Here is a 20,476-nt window from a genome sequence, read left to right on the forward strand (position 1 = left end):
AGCGGCAGTGCAGGTGCAAGCTAAGCGGGTCAGGTTCCGCCCCTTTCTAGCTTGGGCCTCTGATTGGCTCCGAGGCGGATACACGAACCAGTCCCCTTCCCAGGCAGCCTCTAATCTATCCCGCCCAAGCAGGCAAAGTTCGTTTTCTGATTGGCCTATTCTCTTTGCACGTTATACTTCCGGTTTTGAGGTGGCGGCTCAAGCGGCCTGTGCCTGGAAAGCTCTGCTCCGGAAGTGCTAACCCCAGGCGAGATCAGCGTGATGCCAATTACGGTGCAGGTCAGGACTATGGCGGCCCGGCTGGCTAGGGTCCGGTGGGGGACTGCCCCTGCCGCTACCCAGAGGGGCCCGCTGGTCTCCTGCCGGAGGTGGGCCGGCGCTTCGTCAGACACCGTGTACGATGTGGTGGTGTCCGGGGGAGGCCTGGTGGGCACCGCTATGGCTTGTGCCTTGGGTAAGCGCATCTCCAGGCCGATAGCGGCGGGGAGCGGGGCCGTAGAGGAACGATGAGGACCGTGTGAGCCCTGGCACTGTTTGCCCAAGGTCTAAGCGTTGTAGATCTTGTGGTCCATTCCCTGCCCAGAGGAACCTCAGAACCCCGGGGGCAAACGTTTGTTCCTTCAGGATTCCGAAGGGTCAAAAGTGGGAGGGACTCCTTAGGAGTCCTTCCGAAGCGTGGGGAAACAGACCCGCCCAGGGTTATTTAGTTCTGGACACAGTTGGAAGTAATCGGGCATTGTCTGTTGAGCTAGGCTAGGCAGTTTTTTGTTGATGTTGTTTTTTAAACAGCTTCATTGAGATATGATTTGCATACCATAAAGTTTACCCATTTAAAGCATAGAATTTAATGATTTTTAGCGTACTCACCGAGTTGTGCAGCCATTGCCACAATAAATTTTAGAACATTTTTATCACCCCCAAAAGGAACCCAAACCTATTAGTAATCACTGCCCATGTCCCCCCAATCTCCTCAGCTCCTGGCAACCACTCATGTACTTTCTATCTCTATAGCTTGGCTTTTTCTGGACATTTCCATAGACATGGAATCTGCTTAATGTTTTCAGAGTTCATCCAGGTTGCAGCATGTGCCAGTACTTCGTTCCTTTTTATGGCTAAGTAATATTTTGTGTGGATATAGCACATTTTGTTTATTAATTCATCAGGTGATGGACATTTGAGTCGTTTTCACTTTGGGGCTATAACAAATAATGCTACTATCATTTTCTGTACAAGCTTTTGTGTAAGCATATATTTTTGGTTATCTTGGATATATTCCTAGGAGTGGATTTGCAGGGTCATATGGTAAACTCTGTGTTTAACATTTTGAAGAACTGCCTGTGTTCCAGAGTGGCTGCACTATTTTACATTCCCACCAGCAATAAATGAGGGGTCTAATTTCTTTCTTTCTTTCTTTTTTTTAGAAAGAAAGGCATTCCTTAATTTTTTTTTCATTATTCATTCATTCATTTATTTATTTTTGGCTGCGTTGGGTCTGTTGCTGCACGCGGGCTTTCTCTAGTTGCGGTGAGCAGGGGCTACTCTTCTTTGTGGTGCGCGGGCTTCTCATTGCGGTGTGCGAGCTTCTCATTGAGGTGGCTTCTCTTGTTGCGGAACACGGGCTCTAGGCGCGCAGGCCTCAGTAGTTGTGGCTCGCAGGCTGTAGAGCGCAGGCTCAGTAGTTGTGGCACACAGGCTTAGTTGCTCCTCAGCATGTGGGATCTTCTCAGACCAGAGCTCGAAACCGTGTCCCCTGCATTGGCAAGCGGATTCTTAACCACTGCACCACCAGGGAAGTCCCGAGGGGTCTAATTTCTCCACGTCCTGGACAGCACTGTTACTGTCTTTTTCTTACTGGTTATGCTAGTGAGTGTGAGGTGATATCTTCTGGTTTTGATTTGCATTTCCCTAATGACTAATGATGTTGAATATTCTTTCATATGTTTATTGGTCATTTGTATGTCTTTGGAGAAATGTATATTCAGAACCTTTGCCCATTTTTAAACTGGGCTATTTGTCTTTTTATTATTGAGTTGTAAGAGTTTTTTATGTATTCTGGGTACAAGCCCCTTATCAGATAAATGATTTGCAAATATGTTCTCCCATTTTGTGGGTTGTTTTTTCACTTTCTTGATGGTGTCCTTTGAAGCACAGAAGTTTTTAATTTTGATGAAGTCCAGCTTATCAATCTCTTACCACTTGTGCTATGGTGTCATATCTAAGAAATCATTATCTAACCCAAAGTCACAAAGTTTCGCTCCTGTGTTTTCTTCTAAGAGTTTTATACTTTTAGTTCTTACATTTAAGGCTATGATCCACTTTGAGTTAAACATTGTATGCAAGTTAAGGTAAGGACTTTGCTTTTACATGTGTAGTTTAGGCTGCTCCACTACCTTGTGGGGTAGATAGTTTCATCTTTTATATGAAGAAACGAGGTTAAGTAAGGACCAGAGTCTCACACCAGGCAGAGTCAGAATTTGAACCCAGGCAACCAAATTCTTTTGCTTTTAACAACTGTACGGTGACTTTCAGAAATTGGATTTGAGTTTTCTGGCTTCACAAATTAAAGGTCACTAACAGTGAGAAAGTCTTTTCTGATTTCAGTTCTGGGGTGTTAGTCACATCTTCCCTAGGAAGTTCCTTTTCTAGGAAACTGGTGGGAAGCAGTGCTTTGTATGAGCTAATGGGCTTGAGTCTCAAAGTAATTTTGTAAAACATAGCTATCAGTTATTGAGCACTTGCTATAGATAGGCATCTTTTAAAGTATTTTGCATATATATACATACATATATATGTATGTGTGTACATATATATATATATATATATATATATATATATATATATACTTTTTTTGTTTTCTGTGCCAAGTGGCTTTCAGGATCTTAGATCCCGACCAGGGATTGAACCTAGGCCCAGCAGTGAGAGTGCCGAGTCCTAACCACTGGACTGCCAGGGAATTCCCTATATTTTATTTAATTGTCATAATACTCTTGATTTTAGATTGTGCAGATAAGAAAGTTAAAGCTCAGAAAGGTTAAGTAACTTGCTCTCAAAAGTTGGTAATTAGGAAATACAAATCCTTTTTGAGACTGACAAGACTTTCTGACATATATACCCTTGCTGCCTGACAGCCATTTTGGTTTTACCTATCGGTAAATGGACTATAATGGTGCTTCTCAAGCTTGAGCATGTTTAAGAATCATCTGGGTTTTTTGGTTTGGTTTTGGTTTTGGGCTTTGAGTAACTAAGACAGGGACATAACACATAAGAATTTTGAAATACAAAAGTGCATAGTATATATAGTATAAAGAATGTATAGTAAGACTTCCATTTCTAATTGTTAGCCATCCAATTCTCCTCATAGGCAATCGTTGTTACCAGTCTGTGGAGCATATTTTTAAAATGAGGATTCCAGGTTCCACTTCCAGTGACTCTGACTCAGTTTGTCCAGGTGGGGCCCAGGAGCCTGTATTTTTAACAAATAATCTCCAGAGATGGATGCAGGAGATCTGAAGACCACACTTTGAGAATGAAAAACACTGGGAAGGCTTAATTGTCTTGTAGTGACTTACCTCCTAACTTTTTATACAATTTTGTATGATATGTATCTGAAAAATTTTTTTAGTTTTACTAAATTTTTGTTAATTTTGTTAAAATTTGGTGTTTTGCTATCTTCTTTGTATAACTTTTTTTCCTTCCTATATTGTTCTTTTTCTCATCCCCATTTATCCACATTTCAAGGAGGGAAAGCAGCAATTCTTTTATAAACTTACAAAATTCTGTATTGTAATTGTTTATTTTTCTGTCTTTTCCTTAGAAGTGTAAATTTTTTTTTAAATTAACTTATTTTTGGCTGCGTTGGGTCTTCGTCGCTGCACACAGGCTTTCTCTAGTTGTGGCAAGTGGGGGCTACTCTTCATTGTGGTGCGCGGGCTTCTCATTGTGGTGGCTTCTCTTGTTGCAGAGCGCAGGCTCTAGCTGCGTGGGCTTCAGTAGTTTCAGCACGCGGGCTCAGTAGTTGTGGTGCACGGACTTAGTTCCTCCGCAGCATGTGGGAGGACCAGGGATCGAACCCGTGTCCCCTGCATTGGCAGGCAGATTCGTAACCACTGTGCCACCAGGGAAGTCCCAAAAGTATAAATTCTTAAAGTCAGGGCTGACTTTAAACAGACACTGACAATACAGAATGCTCTGTATAAGTTTACAAAAGAAAAAGGTCATGGGCCGAGGACACCAGGATGTAAGAATCACTGACTCTAAGTCAGTCAAAACTACCAAGCGTAGGTTTACAAAAGAAACATTCACACTCAAAAGCTCAGAGAATGGGCTTCCCTGGTGGCGCAGTGGGTGAGAGTCTGCCTGCCGATGCAGGGGACATGTACGGGAGGATCCCACATGCCACAGAGCGACTGGGCCCGTGAGCCACGGCCGCTGGGCCTGCGCGTCCGGAGCCTGTGCTCCATAACGGGAGAGGCCACAACAGTGAGAGGCCCGCGTACTGCAAAAAAAAAAAAAAAAAAACTCAGAGAAGATAATGTTAAAACATGAAAGTTGAACCTCTCGGGGGGCAGGGGGAAGGTTTGGAAATCTTTCATTCAATTTATTCAGTGAGCAAGCCTCTGCTTTTTTCCTATAAAATAGATGGAGCTGAACACTGTGAGGAGACTCTGTCCTTGAGCAGGTGCCTGCGGAGTCAAGTAAACTACCTGCTTGGGATTTAGTGCATGCTACTGTCTCCCCTTGATCATCATGGCATGAATCCCAAAGAATATTCTTTGTCAATAGTTTATATGCTGATCAACCTTTATAATTCAACATCCACTTAGTTTTAGACAGCCGCTTTAAAAGTGAAAAATTTCCAGCTGGCTCTTCATATTTCCGTATAGGTCAGTTTTTATGTTTTCCTTGATTCTTTTCTTCTTCAAACTCACATTAGTTTATGTTTTATCCTTGAAATACCTATATTTCCCTCTCACATTGTTATTTGTAAGTGATATTCTCTGATATTTTTTCTCCAAGCTAGTTTCCTAAAATGTTATATTATTTTTTTATAAATTTTTAAAATGTTTATTTATTTATTTTTGCCTGTGTTGGGTCTTCATTTCTGCGTGTGGGCTTTCTCTAGTTGCGGCGAGCAGGGGATACTCGTCGTTGCGGTGCGCGGGCTTCTCATTGGGGTGGCTTCTCTTGTTGTGAAGCACAGACTCTAGGCACGCGGGCTTCAGTAGTTGTGGCACGTGGGCTCAGTAGTTGTGGCTCATGGGCTCTAGAGCGCAGGCTCAGTAGTTGTGGCGAACGGGCTTAGTTGCTCTGCAGCATGTGGGATCTTCCTGGACCAGGGGTTGAAACCGTGTCCCCTGCATTGGCAGGCGGATTCTTAATCACTGCATGACTAGGAAACCCCTAAAATGTTATATTAAATAGCTAACAAATAAAATATTGAAAAATAAAATAAAATATTGGACCTGGCTATATTTTATGTGCTTGGAAATCTAATTTTTAAATTTATTTTATTTATTTATTTTTGGCTGTGTTGGGTCTTCGTTGCTGCACGTGGGCTTTCTCTAGTTGTGGCGAGCAGGGACTACTCTTCTTTGAGGTGCACGTACTTCTCATTGCAGTGGCTTCTCTTGTTGCAAAGCACAGGCCCTAGAGCACGTGGGCTTCAGTAGTTGTGGCTCTGTGGCATGTGGGATCTTCCTGGACCAGGGCTTGAACCTGTGTCCCCTGCATTAACAGGCGGATTCTTAACTACTGAGCCACCAGGGAAGTCCCTAATTTTTTTTGACTAAAGGAAATTTATAACATATATAATGTTATACATGCATTTGTAGGTGATGAGCTGACTGTACTATGTCATAAAGCTAGAAACAGTGAGAGCTGGGATTAAAATCCAGAGTTTCTGATTTTCTTTTTTTTTTTCTGTGGTGTTTTGATATAACAGCCCAGCTGGACTAGAACAGGCAGTGATCACATCATCTCAATCTACTGAAAACCCTCCAGTTGACTCCTACTGTAGTTGGGATATGGTCCAAATTTCCTGCCAGTGTCTAGAAGGCACTATTTGATCTGTATATTATCTCTCTCGCCAAATTCACCTTGATCCATTCTCTTCCGTAGTCACCGTTAGGCACCGTAGGTCACCCTTCAGTCTCTAGAGCTGCATTGTCCATTATGGTAGCTACCAGTCACACATGACTACCGATCACTTAAAATATGATACCGTATTTACCATATTCTAATCTAAATGCATTTGTTCTGTAAGTGTAAAATACATACCACATTTCAAAGGCAGTATAAAAATTAATGTAAAATATCTCAATTTTGTCATTGTTAATATTCATAATGCTATAATTTTGGATATATTAGATAAACTAAAGCAAAATTAACTAATGTAATTAACCACTTTATTTTTACTTTTTAAACGTGTCTTCTAGAGAATTTAAAATTACGTGTCACATTATTTTTATTATTTGCATATTCTATTAGTTTTAGTGGACAGCATATTTCTAGAACAGACTAAACTTACTTCCATTTCAGAAGCTTTTCTTTTTAGTTGTTGTCTCTTCTGAATATTCTCTCACCAAATTTTCTCCTGATTGTTTTGTTTGTTTTTATTCTTTTTTTTTTGAATTTTATTTTATTTATTTTTTTATACAGCAGGTTCTTATGAGTCATCCATTTTATACACGTTAGTGTATACAGGTCAATTCCAATCTCCCAGTTCATCACACCCCACCCCCACCCACCGCTGCTTCCCCCCTTGGTGTCCATAGGTTTGTTCTCAACATCTGTGTCTCAATTTCTGCCCTGCAAACCGGTTCATCTGTATCATTCTTCTAGGTTTCACATATATGCGTTAATATACGATATTTGTTTTTCTCTTTCTTACTTCACTCTGTATGACAGTCTCTAGATTCATCCACATCTCTACAAATGACCCAATTTCGTTCCTTTCTATGGCTGAGTAATATTCCATTGTATATATATACCACATCTTCTGTATCCATTCATCTGTTGATGGGCATTTAGGTTGCTTCCATGACCTGGCTATTGTAAATAGTGCAGCCATGAACACTGGGGTGCATGTGTTTTTGTTTTTGTTTTTGTTTTTGTGGTACGCGGACCTCTCACTGTTGTGGCCTCTCCCATTGTGGAGCACAGGCTCCGGACGTGCAGGCTCGGTGGCCATAGCTCACGGGCCGAGCTGCTCCGTGGCATGTGGGATCTTCCCGGACCGGGGCACGAACCTGTGTCCCCTGCATCGGCAGGCGGACTCTCAACCACTGCGCCACCAGGGAAGCCCCCTCCAGCTTTCTTTTGATTTCCATTTGCATGGAAGATCTTTCTCCATCCCCTCACTTTCAGTCTGAATGTGTCCCTAGGTCTGAAGTGGGTCTCTTGTAGACAGCATATTTATGGGTCTTGTTTTTGTATCCATTCAGCGAGCCTGCGTCTTTTTGGTTGGAGCATTTAATTCATTCATGTTTAAGGTAATTATTGATATATATGTTCCTATTATCATTTTCTTTATTGTTTTGGGTTTGTTTCTGTAGGTCCTTTTCTTCTCTTGTGTTGCCCACTTAGAGAAGTTCCTTTAGCATTTGTTGGTTTGGTGGTGCTGAATTCTCTTAGCTTTTGCTTGTCTGTAAAGCTTTTGATTTCTCCCTCAAATCTGAATGAGATCCTTGTGGGGTAGAGTAATCTTGGTTGTAGGTTCTTCCCTTTCATCACTTTAAGTATATCATGCCACTCCCTTCTGGCTTGTAGAGTTTCTGCTGAAAAATCAGCTGTTAACCTTATGGGAGTTCCCTTGTATGTTATTTGTTGTTTTTCCATTGCTGCTTTCAATAATTTTTCTTTGTCTTTAATTTTTGTCAGTTTGATTACTATGTGACTTGGCGTGTTTCTCCTTGGGTTTATCCTGTATGGGACTCTCTGCACTTCCTAGACTTGGGTGGCTCCTTCCTTTCCCATGTTAGGGAAGTTTTCGACTATAATCTCTTCAAATATTTTCTCAGGTCCTTTCTCTCTCTTCTCCTTCTGGGACCCCTATAATGCGAACGTTGCTGCATTTAATATTGTCCCAGAGGTCTCTTAGGCTGTCTGCATTTCTTTTCATTTTTTTTTCTTTATTCTGTTCGGCAGAAGTGAATTCCACCATTTTGTCTTCCAGGTCCCTTATCCGTTTTTCTGCCTCAGTTATTCTGCTATTGATTCCTTATAGTGTAGTTTTCATTTCAGTTATTGTATTGTTCATCTGTGTTTGTTTGTTCTTTAATTCTTCTAGATCTTTGTTAAACATTTCTTGCATCTTTTCGACCTTTGCCTCCATTCTTTTTCCGAGGTCCTGGATCATCTTCACTATCATTATTCTGAATCCTTTTTCTGGAAGCTTGCCTATCTCCACTTCATTTAGTTGTTTTTCTGGGGTTTTATCTTGTTCCTTCATCTGGTACATAGCCCTCTGCCTTTGCATCTTGTCTGTCTTTCTGTGAATGTGGTTTTTGTTCCACAGGCTGCAGGGTTGTAGTTCTTCTTGCTTCTGCTCTGTGCCTTCTGGTGGATGAGGCTGTCTAAGAGGCTTGTGCAAGTTTCCTGATGGGAGGGACTGGTGGTGGGTCGAGCTGGCTGTTGCTTTGGTGGGCAGAGCTCAGTAAAACTTTAATACTCTTGTCTGCTGATGGGTGGGGCTGGGTTCCCTCCCTGCTGGTTGTTTGGCCTGAGGTGACCCAACAGTGGAGCCTACCCGGGCTCTTAGGTGGGGCTAATGGCGGACTCTGGGAGGGCTCACGCCAAGGAGTACTTCCCAGAACTTCTGCTGCCAGTGGCCTTGTCCTCACAGTGAGACACAGCCATCCCCCGCCTCTGCAGGAGACCTTCCAACACTAGCAGGTAGGTCTGGTTCAGTCTCCAGACCTACCTATGGGGTCACTGCTCCTTCCCCTTGGTCCCGATGCGCACACTACTTTGTGTGTGTCCTCCAAGAGTGGAGTCTCTGTTTCCTCCAGTCCTGTCGAAGCCCTGCAGTCAAATCTCGCGAGCCTTCAAAGTCTGATTCTCTAGGAATTCCTCCTCCCATTTCCGGACCCCCAGGTTGGGAAGCCTGACATGGGGCTCAGACCCTTCACTCCAGTGGGTGGACTTCTGTGGTATAAGTGTTCTCCAGTTTGTGAGTCATCCATCCAGCAGTTATGGGATTTGATTTTACTGTGATTGCACCCCTCCTACCGTCTCACTGTGGCTTCCCCTTTGTCTTTGGATGTGGGGTATCTTTTTTGGTGAGTTCCAGTGTCTTCCTGTCGATGATTGTTCAGCAGTTAGTTGTGATTCTGGTGTTCTCACAAGAGGGAGTGAGAGCACGTCCTTCTACTCCGCCATCTTGAACCAATCTCCCTCCTGATTGTTTTTCTGATTTTCTTAAATAAGAAGGAACTTTCCTTTAAAGGAAGAAGTTAAATGGTGAAGAAACAAGTGTCCATATAAGATATAAGATTACATGTATTTGAATCCTTAGTCTTGTCTCCAATAGGTTCTGTTTGGGTGGAATTATATAAATTACTCACAATTTCTGTACATTGGTTTTTCTCATCTCTAAAATTAGAGCAAAATAGCTTTTCTTTCTTCATAAAATTGTGGTATGGATTATATCAGATGATACTACAGTAAATCATATATAATTGTACCTGGCATATAGGTGTTAATAAACATTAGCAGTGATGATGATAATGATAATAGTGATTCTATGGAACTTTGCTTATAGATATACAGGAAAAAAGTAAATATTATTAATATAATAACCTACTGTTATTCATAAAAGAGTGACAGGTTATTAATTTATCGTTCTAGGTTGTTATTTGATAAATCAAAATTAACTTGGATTCTATATAGAGTGAAGTGATTTCAAGGTTAAAATTTAGATAGTCAACTACAATTTATAATTTCATTTAATTCAATCAATAGCTAAGTCATATATATGTTTGTGCCTTTAACTGTAATGGTATTATAGCCTAAAATAGATATTTTTATAATTTTTCTATTTCTACTCACCAGGGCAAATATAGGATGGAAATCTAACTGTTTTCTTATATATTTCCTGGTTTCTCATTTAACAAAAATGTCTGTTAAGACATTATCTATTTTATGGATTGAGGAGATAACAGCAGTTTGCTGCTGGGGACGTACGATAGGAAAAGAAATGATTCCTGGCCTCCAAGGAATTTAGAATCTAGCAAAGGAAGAAGATTTGTAAATAACTAACAGAAGGAAGAATGAAATGAAAGCTACCCTAGAGGAGCAAGCAACTGACCTATCCTGGGGGTGGAGGTGTGCGGGTGTGGTACTAAGAGGACTGCTGGGGAGGTGAGGCTTCAGGGAGTAGGAGCCGTAGGGAGCTGGTGGCAGGCAGCATTCGGTTGCAGTGGCTTCTGTTAGATCAAAGCCTAGAGATGTGATGGACCAGAAAGTTGTCCTATCTGCGGGCACGGCCCCTCTCCCATCTTCCATGGCAGAACTGCTGTTCAGGTGCTGCCGCATGACAGGGAGCACCATGCTGACCTGGTGGGTTCAGCACAGTTCACTCCTTTTTGACTGGAGCCAGCCTTGATTTTCACACTTTCTTTGTTGTATGTAATAATAGTGCCTTTCTTCTCATTTAGATTCCAAAATAAAAAGAGGGGTCAGGGTCTTTGGGATTTCTCTCACCGTTACTAAGTAAAACCTGCAGTGTTTCTTCTCTGGTAAATTCTGTCACATGCAACTCACTGCTTATCTTTTCCCTGCACCGTTCTCTGAGACACTGTGGAAGGACTTGTGTTTGTGCTGCAGTGACCCAGTAACAGAGTCTCCAAGTCCTCTTTTTACTTCACTATACAGATGTTTTAGGACCAGATTTTTAGGCACAGTTGATGTTATTTTTTGGCCCCCTTTTCTTTCACAAGCTCTTTATCTTTGACTTAATCTTGAGGCCACAATGAATTTTATTAACCCCATTTTTCTATTGAACAGGATTTGTAATTTTTAGTGACTTAATACTTTGTAGATTGTAAATATCTGGTGTCTAAATACTACAGCCTTCCTTTCTTCATTTTTCCTTTCTAGGACAGTCTATTCACTTGCTATGGGTTTTGCCATTATTTGTGTCTTTGCACATGGCAGGTGTTAGACTGTCTGGAGAGGCCTTACCACCATGGGCAGGGTGCTTTGCATGACTGAAATGGTAGTACACATTATTGCTTAGGACGCCACATGATGTTTTCCTTTTTATGTGTGTAAGAAATTTGTATCCTGAGGGCTAAGGGATTAGTTAATATGTTGCTTCTCTTGGAAATGAGAAAGAGAATAAATTCTGATTTTCCTAAAATGATATAACATTTTGTTCTTTTTTTTTTTTAGGATATGATATTCACTTTTGTGACAAGAAAATCCTGTTGCTAGAAGCAGGTCCAAAGAAAGTACTGGGGAAATTGCCAGAAACTTACAGCAACAGGGTCAGCTCCATTTCCCCTGGCTCCGCAACCCTTCTCAGTAGTGAGTAGAAGATCCTCTGTTGTAGAACCAATCTCCTGTCTCTCTTGACTTTCCAGTGTGTCCCATAGAGCAGAGTCAGCAGAGCATCTGGCGAGGAGGGAGCTCACTGAGATGGGTGGGAAGAGGAGGGTGGGGTTGGTAGGTCTAGTACATAGTCGAAGATGAGGACCCCTGGAATTGTTCGTGTGTCAACTCGCAGTCTGAGGAAGACATCTCTGGGACATGTGGCTCCATGTAGACATCATTTGTGATGTTGGGTCATTATGAATTGGTGGAATTGAAACTATATGAACTAATTACGATCATTCGCTTCTAGTAACAGCATACTCTTCATTTCCAGAGTCAGCCCTATAGGGGGCTGGGCAGCCTGAATGCTAAGTGCTCGTAGGGTGTAGGTGGATGTGTACACCTGGAACCAGTTAGCAAATTATCTTAAGGTCTTTGTCAAATGTTACTCCCTCAAGCCATCCTATCTAGAAACAGCCCATCTAAAATTAAACTCTTGCATGACTCTCTAGCTCCTTATACTGCTTTATTTTTCTTTATAACACTACCTGACATTTTATTATGAATTTTTTTTTAATTGTCTATCTCTCCAACTAGAATGTCAGCTGCTGAAGGGCAGAGATTTGTCTGTTTGGTTTCCCGCTTTATGCTCAGTACCTAGAAGTGTATCTGGCACATAGTAAGTGCTCAATAAATTATTTCCTCAATGAATGAATCGGTTTAGTGCTCTAGATTAAGCAAAAAATAGTCTTTATCCAGGGAGTTTGTATCCTCAATAGGATGATGAAGGAAAAGAAAATACGGATTTGGTTTATTTCCCCCACTTTATTATTTCCCCCACTTTAATGTGATTTGACCTTTGATCATGAAAGCTGGGTCTTTTTCATGCTGTATATTCTGAACTGGGGAACAGAGTAGCTTAGCTTCTAGCATCAAACAGGATAGAAGTGAAGAGTATTTCCCTATTATTGGAGACACTGAAAACAATCTCTTACTTAACAGGAAGGAGAGAGAAAGGGGAACCCAGGAGGGATGCCAGTCCCATCAGGTTGCTTTGGTCTATATATAACTCCTTTCTTTTGTAGGTTTTGGTGCCTGGGACCACATCTGCAACATGAGATACAGAGCCTTTCGGCGAATGCAGGTGCCTCCTTTATCACCTTTGGCTTATCTTGGTTTATCTTGAGTTAAGATATTGGAGTTCACATTCTCCAGGTTTTCTGTAAATGTGGGAGGAATTCAGACAGAGTTTACACTCAGTCAAAGGAAGTAGGAGGGAAGCATTCATGAGAGAATTTTCTTCCCACCTTATACTTCCTGCCAGAGGGACTGACAAACTGTGGTTTTCCTGCTTCGGTCAATGCTCAGTTTGACTGGAGTAATATTTCCTTTTCCTTGGGCTGTAATACAAACTTTCCCTTTGTGTTTCCAGGTGTGGGATGCCTGCTCAGAAGCCCTGATAATGTTCGATAAGGATAATTTAGATGACATGGGCTGTATAGTGGAGAACAATGTCATCATGCATGCTCTCACTAAGCAGCTGGAGGCTGTGTCAGGTGAGGTATCTATCTCTTCCATCTTCCACTTGCTTTCTGGAAGATGAACTAAGAGTTATTCTGGGACTTACTGGAAGGATCCCTTCTACAGATACTGATGTCCACCATAAAGAAGCCCTCTAACAGTTATCTCAGGGACGTTCTTTCTCTCTCTCTCTTTTTTTTTTTTAAACAGCTTTATTCAGGTATAACTTACATACCAATAATTCACTGATTTTAAGTGTACAATTCAGTGATTTTTCAATCTATTTACAGAGTTGTGCCACCATCACCACGATATGACTGTAGAACATTCCTATTACTCAGAAGTAAACCTCGTACCTGTTTACAGTCATTCCCCATTCCCACTCCTAGCCCCTGGCACCACTAATCTACTTTCTGTTTTTTGAGATTTGCCTATTCTGGACATTTCATGTAGATAGAATGATACAATATGTATTTTTTAATGTCTGACTTCTCTCACTAAATGCATTTTTGAGATTCATTCATGTTGTAGTATGTATCAGTACTCTAGCCTTTTTTACTGCCCAATAGTATTTCATTGTGTGGATAGATCACATTTTGTTTATCCATTCATCAGCCGATGGACATTTTGGGTTGTTTCCACTTTTTGGTGATTGTGAATAAAGCTATGAATATTTATGGACAAGGTTTTGTGTGGACATGTTTCATTTCTGCTGGGTGGATGCTTAGGAGTAGAATTGCTGGGTCATCTAATAATTCTATGTTTAACATTTTCATAAACTGCCAAACTTTAAAGAGGCTCTACCATGTCCCTTTCCCACCAACAGTATATAAGGGTTCCAATTTCTCCACCAAAACTTTATTCCCCTCAACCTTTTTTTTTTAATAGCCGTCCTAGTAACTGAAGTGGTATCTCATTGTAGTTTTTTTGTTTATTTTGTTTGGCCACACCACACAGCATGCGGGATCTCAGTTCCCCGACCAGGGAGTGAACCTGTGCCCCCTGCATTGGGAGCACAGAATCTTAACCACTGTACTGCCAGGGAAGTCCCATCTCGTAGTTTTGATTGTATTTACCTGATGACTAATAATGTTGAGTGTCTTTTCATGTACTTGTTGGCTATTTGTATATCTTTTTTTTTTTGGCTGTATCGGGTCTTAGTTGTGGCATGTGGGATCTTTCGTTGTGGTGCTCAGGCTTCTCTCTAGTTGTGGTGTGTGGGCTTAGTTGCCCCGCGGCATGTGGGATCTTAGTTCCCCGACCAGAGATCGAACCTGCGTCCCCTGCATTGGAAGGTGGATTCTTAAACACTGGACCACGAGGGAAGTCCCTATTTGTATATCTTCTTTGGAGAAGTGTCTGTTTAAAATCTTTTGCTCATTTTAAAACTAGATTGTCTTTCTTTTTATTTATTTATTTGTTTTTTTAATTTTTTTGGCTGTGTTGGGTCTTCGTTGCTGTGCACGGGCTTTCTCTGGTTGCAGTGAGCAGGAGCTACTGTTCATTGCAGTCCATGGACTTCTCATTGCGGTGGCTTCTCTTGTTGTGGAGCACGGGCTCTAGGTGCGCAGGCTTCAGTAGTTGTGGCGTGTGGGCTCTAGAGCGCAGGCTCAGTAGTTGTGGTGCACGGGTTTAGCTGCTCCGCGGCATGTGGGATCTTCCCGGACCAGGGATTGAACCCATGTCCCCTGCATTGGCAGGTGGATTCTTAACCACTGCGCCACCAGGGAGGTCCAAAAGATAATTTAGATCTAATAGTCACTGAGAAACATGTCCCATAATATATTGGTGAAAAAAAGTGTGTGTCATATGATCCCATTTGTGTGTGTATGTGTGTGGGGTGTGTGTGCATATACACACACAGGAAATTGTTTGGAAAGCTATACAACAAAGCTTTAACTAGCTGTCTCTGAGTGGTATGATTAAAGGTGATTTTTTCCCCCCTTTTAAACCTTTCTTTGTGGTTCAGACTTTTACACAAAGTAAAAGTAGTAAGCATGTACTGTTTATGATCAGAAAAGTAAAATGACTTCCAGTGGGAAGAAAAATCTTATGAAATCTAGAACTTGTTTGAGTCTGTGGTATTCCCCACCCTATTTGCTTTGAAAACACATGTGGGTTCATGTAGACATAGAGTGAAACTGGAGCAGGATCATGAAGATGGGAAGAGTGCCTCATGCAGGTGACAGTTCAGTGAGAGCTTACTTTTTTTTGTCCTTGTTTTCCTCACACTGATTCATCCCTGTGGCCTCTGTCATTTATTAGCTCTTAGACCATAGCATAGATCACATGAGTTATTTTTGAGATCTTTACTTTTCTTGTTTAGGAGTAAATGATAAAGATAAGCTGTCTTGGGACTTTGCTTTAGTTTTTTCCTCAGCCTGTGGGCCAGCTGTCTAATGTTTTGTTTTTTCTCTTTTGACCTCCCTAGACCGAGTGACCGTTCTCTACAAGAGCAAAGCAGTCAGCTATACCTGGCCTTATCCATTTTCCATGGCAGACTCCAGCCCTTGGGTTCATATTACCCTAGGTGATGGCAGCATCCTCCAGACCAAATTGTTGGTAGTTGAAGATTCTTATTTTGCCAGGGGTCTCACATATCCACATCTTGTTAGATTCTAGGGTCTCTAGTTTTAGATCTAAGCTATAGTTAAAGTTAATTTTAGGCAAAACTTTTGGTTATAAGGACCCATACCCACTCAAACCAGCTCCAGTTAAGATGGTTCTGTTGTAAATCCTGTACAGGAAGCAATCTCTTGGACCATCATAGGTCTTGAAATAAAGGATAGCTGGCCTTACAGGGACAGGAATCAGAGGGTCAGAAATTGAGGCTGTTCCTTCCCTCTCAGGAGTCCTGTAGTCGTTCATCTCCTTGCATCTCCCATTTTTTTCTTTCTGCTCATCAGCTTCCCCTTTTCCATGGCAGCCGTTCCCAACCTTACTTCAGGATTCTTCAACTCTAGCGCCTGCCTTATTGCTTTCTAGTTCAAATATCAAGAGACTTTGGCTCAGTTTAACCTACGGCTGGCACCTCTTGGATCAGATGTCCAGCTTTGGTCTGTTAATTGAAGCTGGGATCGCATATGTAGGGCTACCCCTCTAGGGGCTGGGAGTGAGGCAGGCATGATAAAGAGTTACCTGCCACAGACGGGCTTGCCACCAGTGGGAACTAGAGAAAACTTTTAGGAGGCAGAGACAAACTTCTGGAACAGTTTCGTTAATTAAAAGGTTTTAAGACTCAGCAGGCTCTTGTCTCCATGCAGATTGGTGCAGATGGCCACAACTCAGGAGTACGGCAGGCCGCTGGAATCCAAAACGTTAGCTGGAACTATGACCAGTCCGCTGTTGTGGCTACTCTGCATTTATCGGAGGTAAGATCCTGAGCCCACCATCTGGGGGCCTTGCTCGGGTTTAACTGGTACTGGGGAGATATGGGGATATATGTATATCTCTAGCTGAGTCACTGTGTTATAAAGCAGAAACTCACACACCATTGTAAAGAAATTACACTCCAATAAAGATGTTAAAAAAATAAAATACATATAGATATCTTATGACCTAGGAAAAAAAACAATAATAATTGGTACTGGGTACTTCTCACAAGAACTCTTCTCCTCTCCGTTGTAGGCCACAGAAAACAATGTAGCTTGGCAGAGATTTCTCCCCTCCGGGCCCATTGCTCTGCTTCCGGTAAGAAGTCCTTCTGGCTAGTCTGCTTAAACATGTCAAGCCTTCCTCTTTTAGAACTTCATTTTCTCTCAGCCTTTTTCTGGTTTCAAGGGAATATGCCCAGGCTAGCTTTGTTACCCCTTCTTGTCTTCCTTCGTGCTTGAGAGCTCTTAAGAACAGAGGTTTTAGCCCTTGGTATTGATGTTCTTTTGACACAGCTCTCAGACACTTTGAGTTCCTTGGTTTGGTCCACATCCCATGAACATGCAGCAGAGCTGGTCAGCATGGATGAGGAAAAGTTTGTGGATGCCGTTAACTCTGCCTTTGTGAGTATCACCAGCTGACGATATGTTGCTGGGATAGATACAGAAAGGTGGTTTTGAGTAAGAAAAGAGGAACAACCAACCAGCTGCCCCTTTGAACCTGTAACACTTGATGTGGAGTATGTGGAGGAGGGGACTCAGGAAAATGTACAACAAAGAAATTAATTTGTGTGCTCTTCTGAGGGTTGAGGGCTGCTGCTATGCTGACTGAAACAGCTGCCTGGGTGGTAGTTACTTGGATAGGTAACTTTTTTTGAAGCTGTAATACTTTGATAATTTTTAACAGATGCCAAGTACCTGAACCATTGAAGCCTGATTCATCAGAAGTGTTTCTGGGGAGGGGCTGAGCACATTTCCATAGTGAGCTTAAGAGTAAGCTTTGTAGAGAGATATGGGTTCAATATTGGTTCTACCTGTTAATCTCCTGAAAAATGGAAATAGTATCACCAACCTCTTAGGGTTTAATAGTAATAAAAGTCTAAAGACTTAGAGAGAATTTATGTAAAATGCTTGGAACATACCTAGTACATTATAGGGTACTCAACAAATGGTAATTATTACTGGAGTAGACATAGCCTTTAGATAATATAGACACCAATATTTTTGGAGTTCAAATGTCACATTATCTGAATTCACTAATGATAATGATCGATAACATTTATCCAGCACTTACTATGTGCCAGGTACAGGTGAAGAGTTTTTTTAACATGTATTTATGTATTTAATTCAGTGAACCATTGAGGTAGGTACTATTATCCTGCTCACTTAGAGATAGGTAACTTGCCTGAGGTCATACAGCTGGTGGCAAAGCTGGGTTCTGAAATCAGGCTGGCCCTTGAGCCTATCCTTTTAACCACCAAACTCTACTGCCTTGCTAATGACTTCACACTGGTTTACAGTGAAGAACTTAAGCTCCACTGCTCTGTAGTAACAACAAGAATAAAAGGAACTGAACGCACTGAAGTGGCTTCCAAGATAAATGGTGACCCTTTATGGGTCATTTAGTATATATTCCTGGCATAGGCCTTTGCAGTACATTCATTCAGCAAGAGTTATGAGTGCTTCTATATAGAAGGCTCTGGAGTTGGACAAATGAGACATAGTCCCTGATTTCAGGAAGCTCAGTCAAGTGAGGGAGAAAGATATAGAAATGACAGTTTTGATACAGTGGTAGAGTATGCATAGGATACTGTGGGAGCATGGAGGAGAAAGACACAGAAGGTTTGGAGGGAGGTTTACAAAAAGGGGTGACAGCTTCTGCATGCTCTGAGGTGTTATCCTGGTGAACTAGAAGTGGGAGGACATTCTAAGTAGAGGGGTGTGTGGAGGCAAGAGCATGTTGTAGAGTGAGCTACTTTGTGGCTGGCATGTGCATTTTGAGGGTAGGATTAGTGAAAGGTGAGGCTCAGAGGTAGGTAGGGGCAGCTCATGAGCAGTTTGGCTTGATCCTAAAGCCTGTGGGGAGTGATGAGAAGTTGCATTTTGCATTTGTTTGAGGGACTTGTCACTTTAGTGACACAAATCAGTTTAGGTGTGTTAGGTACCACTACTACCCTTGGCTGTGGTTATAAAATGGTTGCCTTGTTGAATTTTTAATTCCCTGCTGGAGTCGCTGATGAAATTTCACTTTGTTTTGTGGCTGGTGCTACTCAGTGGAGTGATGCCAACCACACAGACTTCATCGACTCGGCTGGCTCCATGCTGCAGTATGCGGTTGCCTTTCTGAAGCCCACTAAGATCTCAGCTCGCCAGCTGCCCCCAAGTGTAGCCAGGGTGGATGCCAGAAGCCGAATACTGTTTCCTCTTGGGTTGGGACATGCTGCTGAGTACGTCCGGCCTCGGCTGGCACTCATCGGGTAAGATAATAACAGAGCAGGGCCACTCCTTTTCACTCTGCGCTGGAGGCTACACCTGAACTCTGCTTTATCCTTAGGGATGCAGCCCACAGAGTCCACCCACTTGCAGGACAAGGTGCCAACATGGGCTTTGGGGATATCTCCAGCTTGCTGCATCACCTCAGGACTGCAGCCTTCAATGGGAAAGACTTAGGTAAGGATTCAGGTACCTTAGAGAGGTATCCCAAGGTCCTATAATACGGGAAGATCAGGAAAATGGCCCTCAGTAGCTAGATGTAGTAGACATAAATGTATCTGGTTTGCTAGGAAGGAAAACTTCACTACTGAATTAGGGATTTAACCTTTCCTTTTCCCTTCAGGCTCCATGAGTCACCTCACAGCTTATGAAACAGACAGACAGCGTCACAACACTGCTCTTCTGGCTGCTACTGACCTACTAAAACGGCTGTATTCTACCAGTGCCACCCCACTGGTGCTGCTCAGGACGTGGGGCTTGCAGGCTACAAATGCAGTGTCTCCGCTCAAAGTAAGAGAGTTCTCCCAGATCTCCAAGAGTCTTGCTCACTGAGGAATGACTTTGCCAATGACTTGGTTTCTTTAAATTAATTTTCTTGGCTGTAAAATTATCATCTTTATCTGAATACCTTCCCCCGTGGTTATGAGCAGAAATATCCCTTCCGAGGTTTTTGGTGCCAGGGCCCACATCTAAGCAGTACCTTTATATAAAGGGCTTAAAATAGTGAATAGGGGCTTGTAAAGATAAAGAGGCTTAAACTCCTTTTGCTGCTTGGCCAGCTTCTTTCCTGAGAAACTTGCATTAAAAGACACTTTGGAGGGACTCAGGAGGAGAATCTATCTGGGACTTTTGCCAAATTTTTGCTTTAATCACTTTAGATATTTTAAGGTATTATCTTCACCTGCCCACATACTTTACAATGTCAGAGTATCACTCACTTTGTTTCATTTTTTCCTCCAGGAACAGATTATGGCCTTTGCAAGCAAATGAGTGCTCCTCTTCTGGATCTTTTCCCCAGACCACCACGTATTTTCAAGATTTAATTTAATAAATTTACATTAGAATTCTGCAGTCTCTTTTTCTTCTCTGCTTAATGGACCTGTGGAGTTCAAATAATGAGTGATAATTTTCTGTGAGGAAGGCATATCAACCAAGCCAAGAAAAAAACCCCAAAGGAAGACTATGATTTGATTGAAAAGAACTTTTTATTACTAAAAAATTGCTAAGGTGCTGTCTCATTCATTTTCACTTGTTAGCAGTCCTTTCTAAAGAGAAGATTTATATAATTAAAAAAAAATGCTGGTTGTAAATTTATACAGTTTTTTGATAAAGATAAGAATTAGAAATAGTCAATTGATGCATTTTTGTTAGAATTGCTGTTTTAAAATTAATAACACTAGAATGCAAAATAAACACAAATTGCTTTAACCTTTATTATAGGTATATTAGACTTTCTGAAAAGAAAACCAAATCTTAAAATGCTAGTTATTATTTCCTCATCACAGCACCGTATTTCATTTATGGTTCCTCTGTGGGACACCACTATTCTGTTATAAAAC

General features: G+C 41.8%; 1 protein-coding gene across 1 annotated transcript; it reads left to right on the plus strand.

Annotated features, from left to right (window-relative positions):
- The first annotated feature begins 261 nt into the window (after positions 1-261).
- COQ6 (coenzyme Q6, monooxygenase) lies at positions 262-20,082 on the plus strand. The gene is made up of 12 exons (XM_029238451.1): positions 262-454; positions 11,392-11,526; positions 12,618-12,676; positions 12,965-13,088; positions 15,485-15,615; positions 16,317-16,424; positions 16,681-16,743; positions 16,941-17,048; positions 18,699-18,901; positions 18,979-19,094; positions 19,261-19,427; positions 19,878-20,082. Exons 1-12 carry the CDS (start codon positions 262-264, stop codon positions 19,905-19,907), a joined length of 1,437 nt encoding a protein of 478 aa, XP_029094284.1. The 3' UTR covers positions 19,908-20,082.
- Positions 20,083-20,476: the final 394 nt, after the last annotated feature.

This window comes from Monodon monoceros, unplaced genomic scaffold (genome assembly GCF_005190385.1).
Source record: "Monodon monoceros isolate NGI ecotype Baffin Bay Population unplaced genomic scaffold, NGI_Narwhal_1 Super_Scaffold_21, whole genome shotgun sequence".
Classification (NCBI taxonomy): domain Eukaryota; kingdom Metazoa; phylum Chordata; class Mammalia; order Artiodactyla; family Monodontidae; genus Monodon; species Monodon monoceros.

Excerpts from the sequence above, each read along its gene's own strand:
- COQ6 (XM_029238451.1), top strand. The coding sequence starts at position 262 with ATGCCAATTACGGTGCAGGTCAGGACTATGGCGGCCCGGCTGGCTAGG. Across the intron at positions 16,425-16,680 it reads CTACTCTGCATTTATCGGAG|GCCACAGAAAACAATGTAGC; the intron begins GTAAGATCCTGA and ends TCTCCGTTGTAG. Across the intron at positions 19,428-19,877 it reads ATGCAGTGTCTCCGCTCAAA|GAACAGATTATGGCCTTTGC; the intron begins GTAAGAGAGTTC and ends TTTTTCCTCCAG.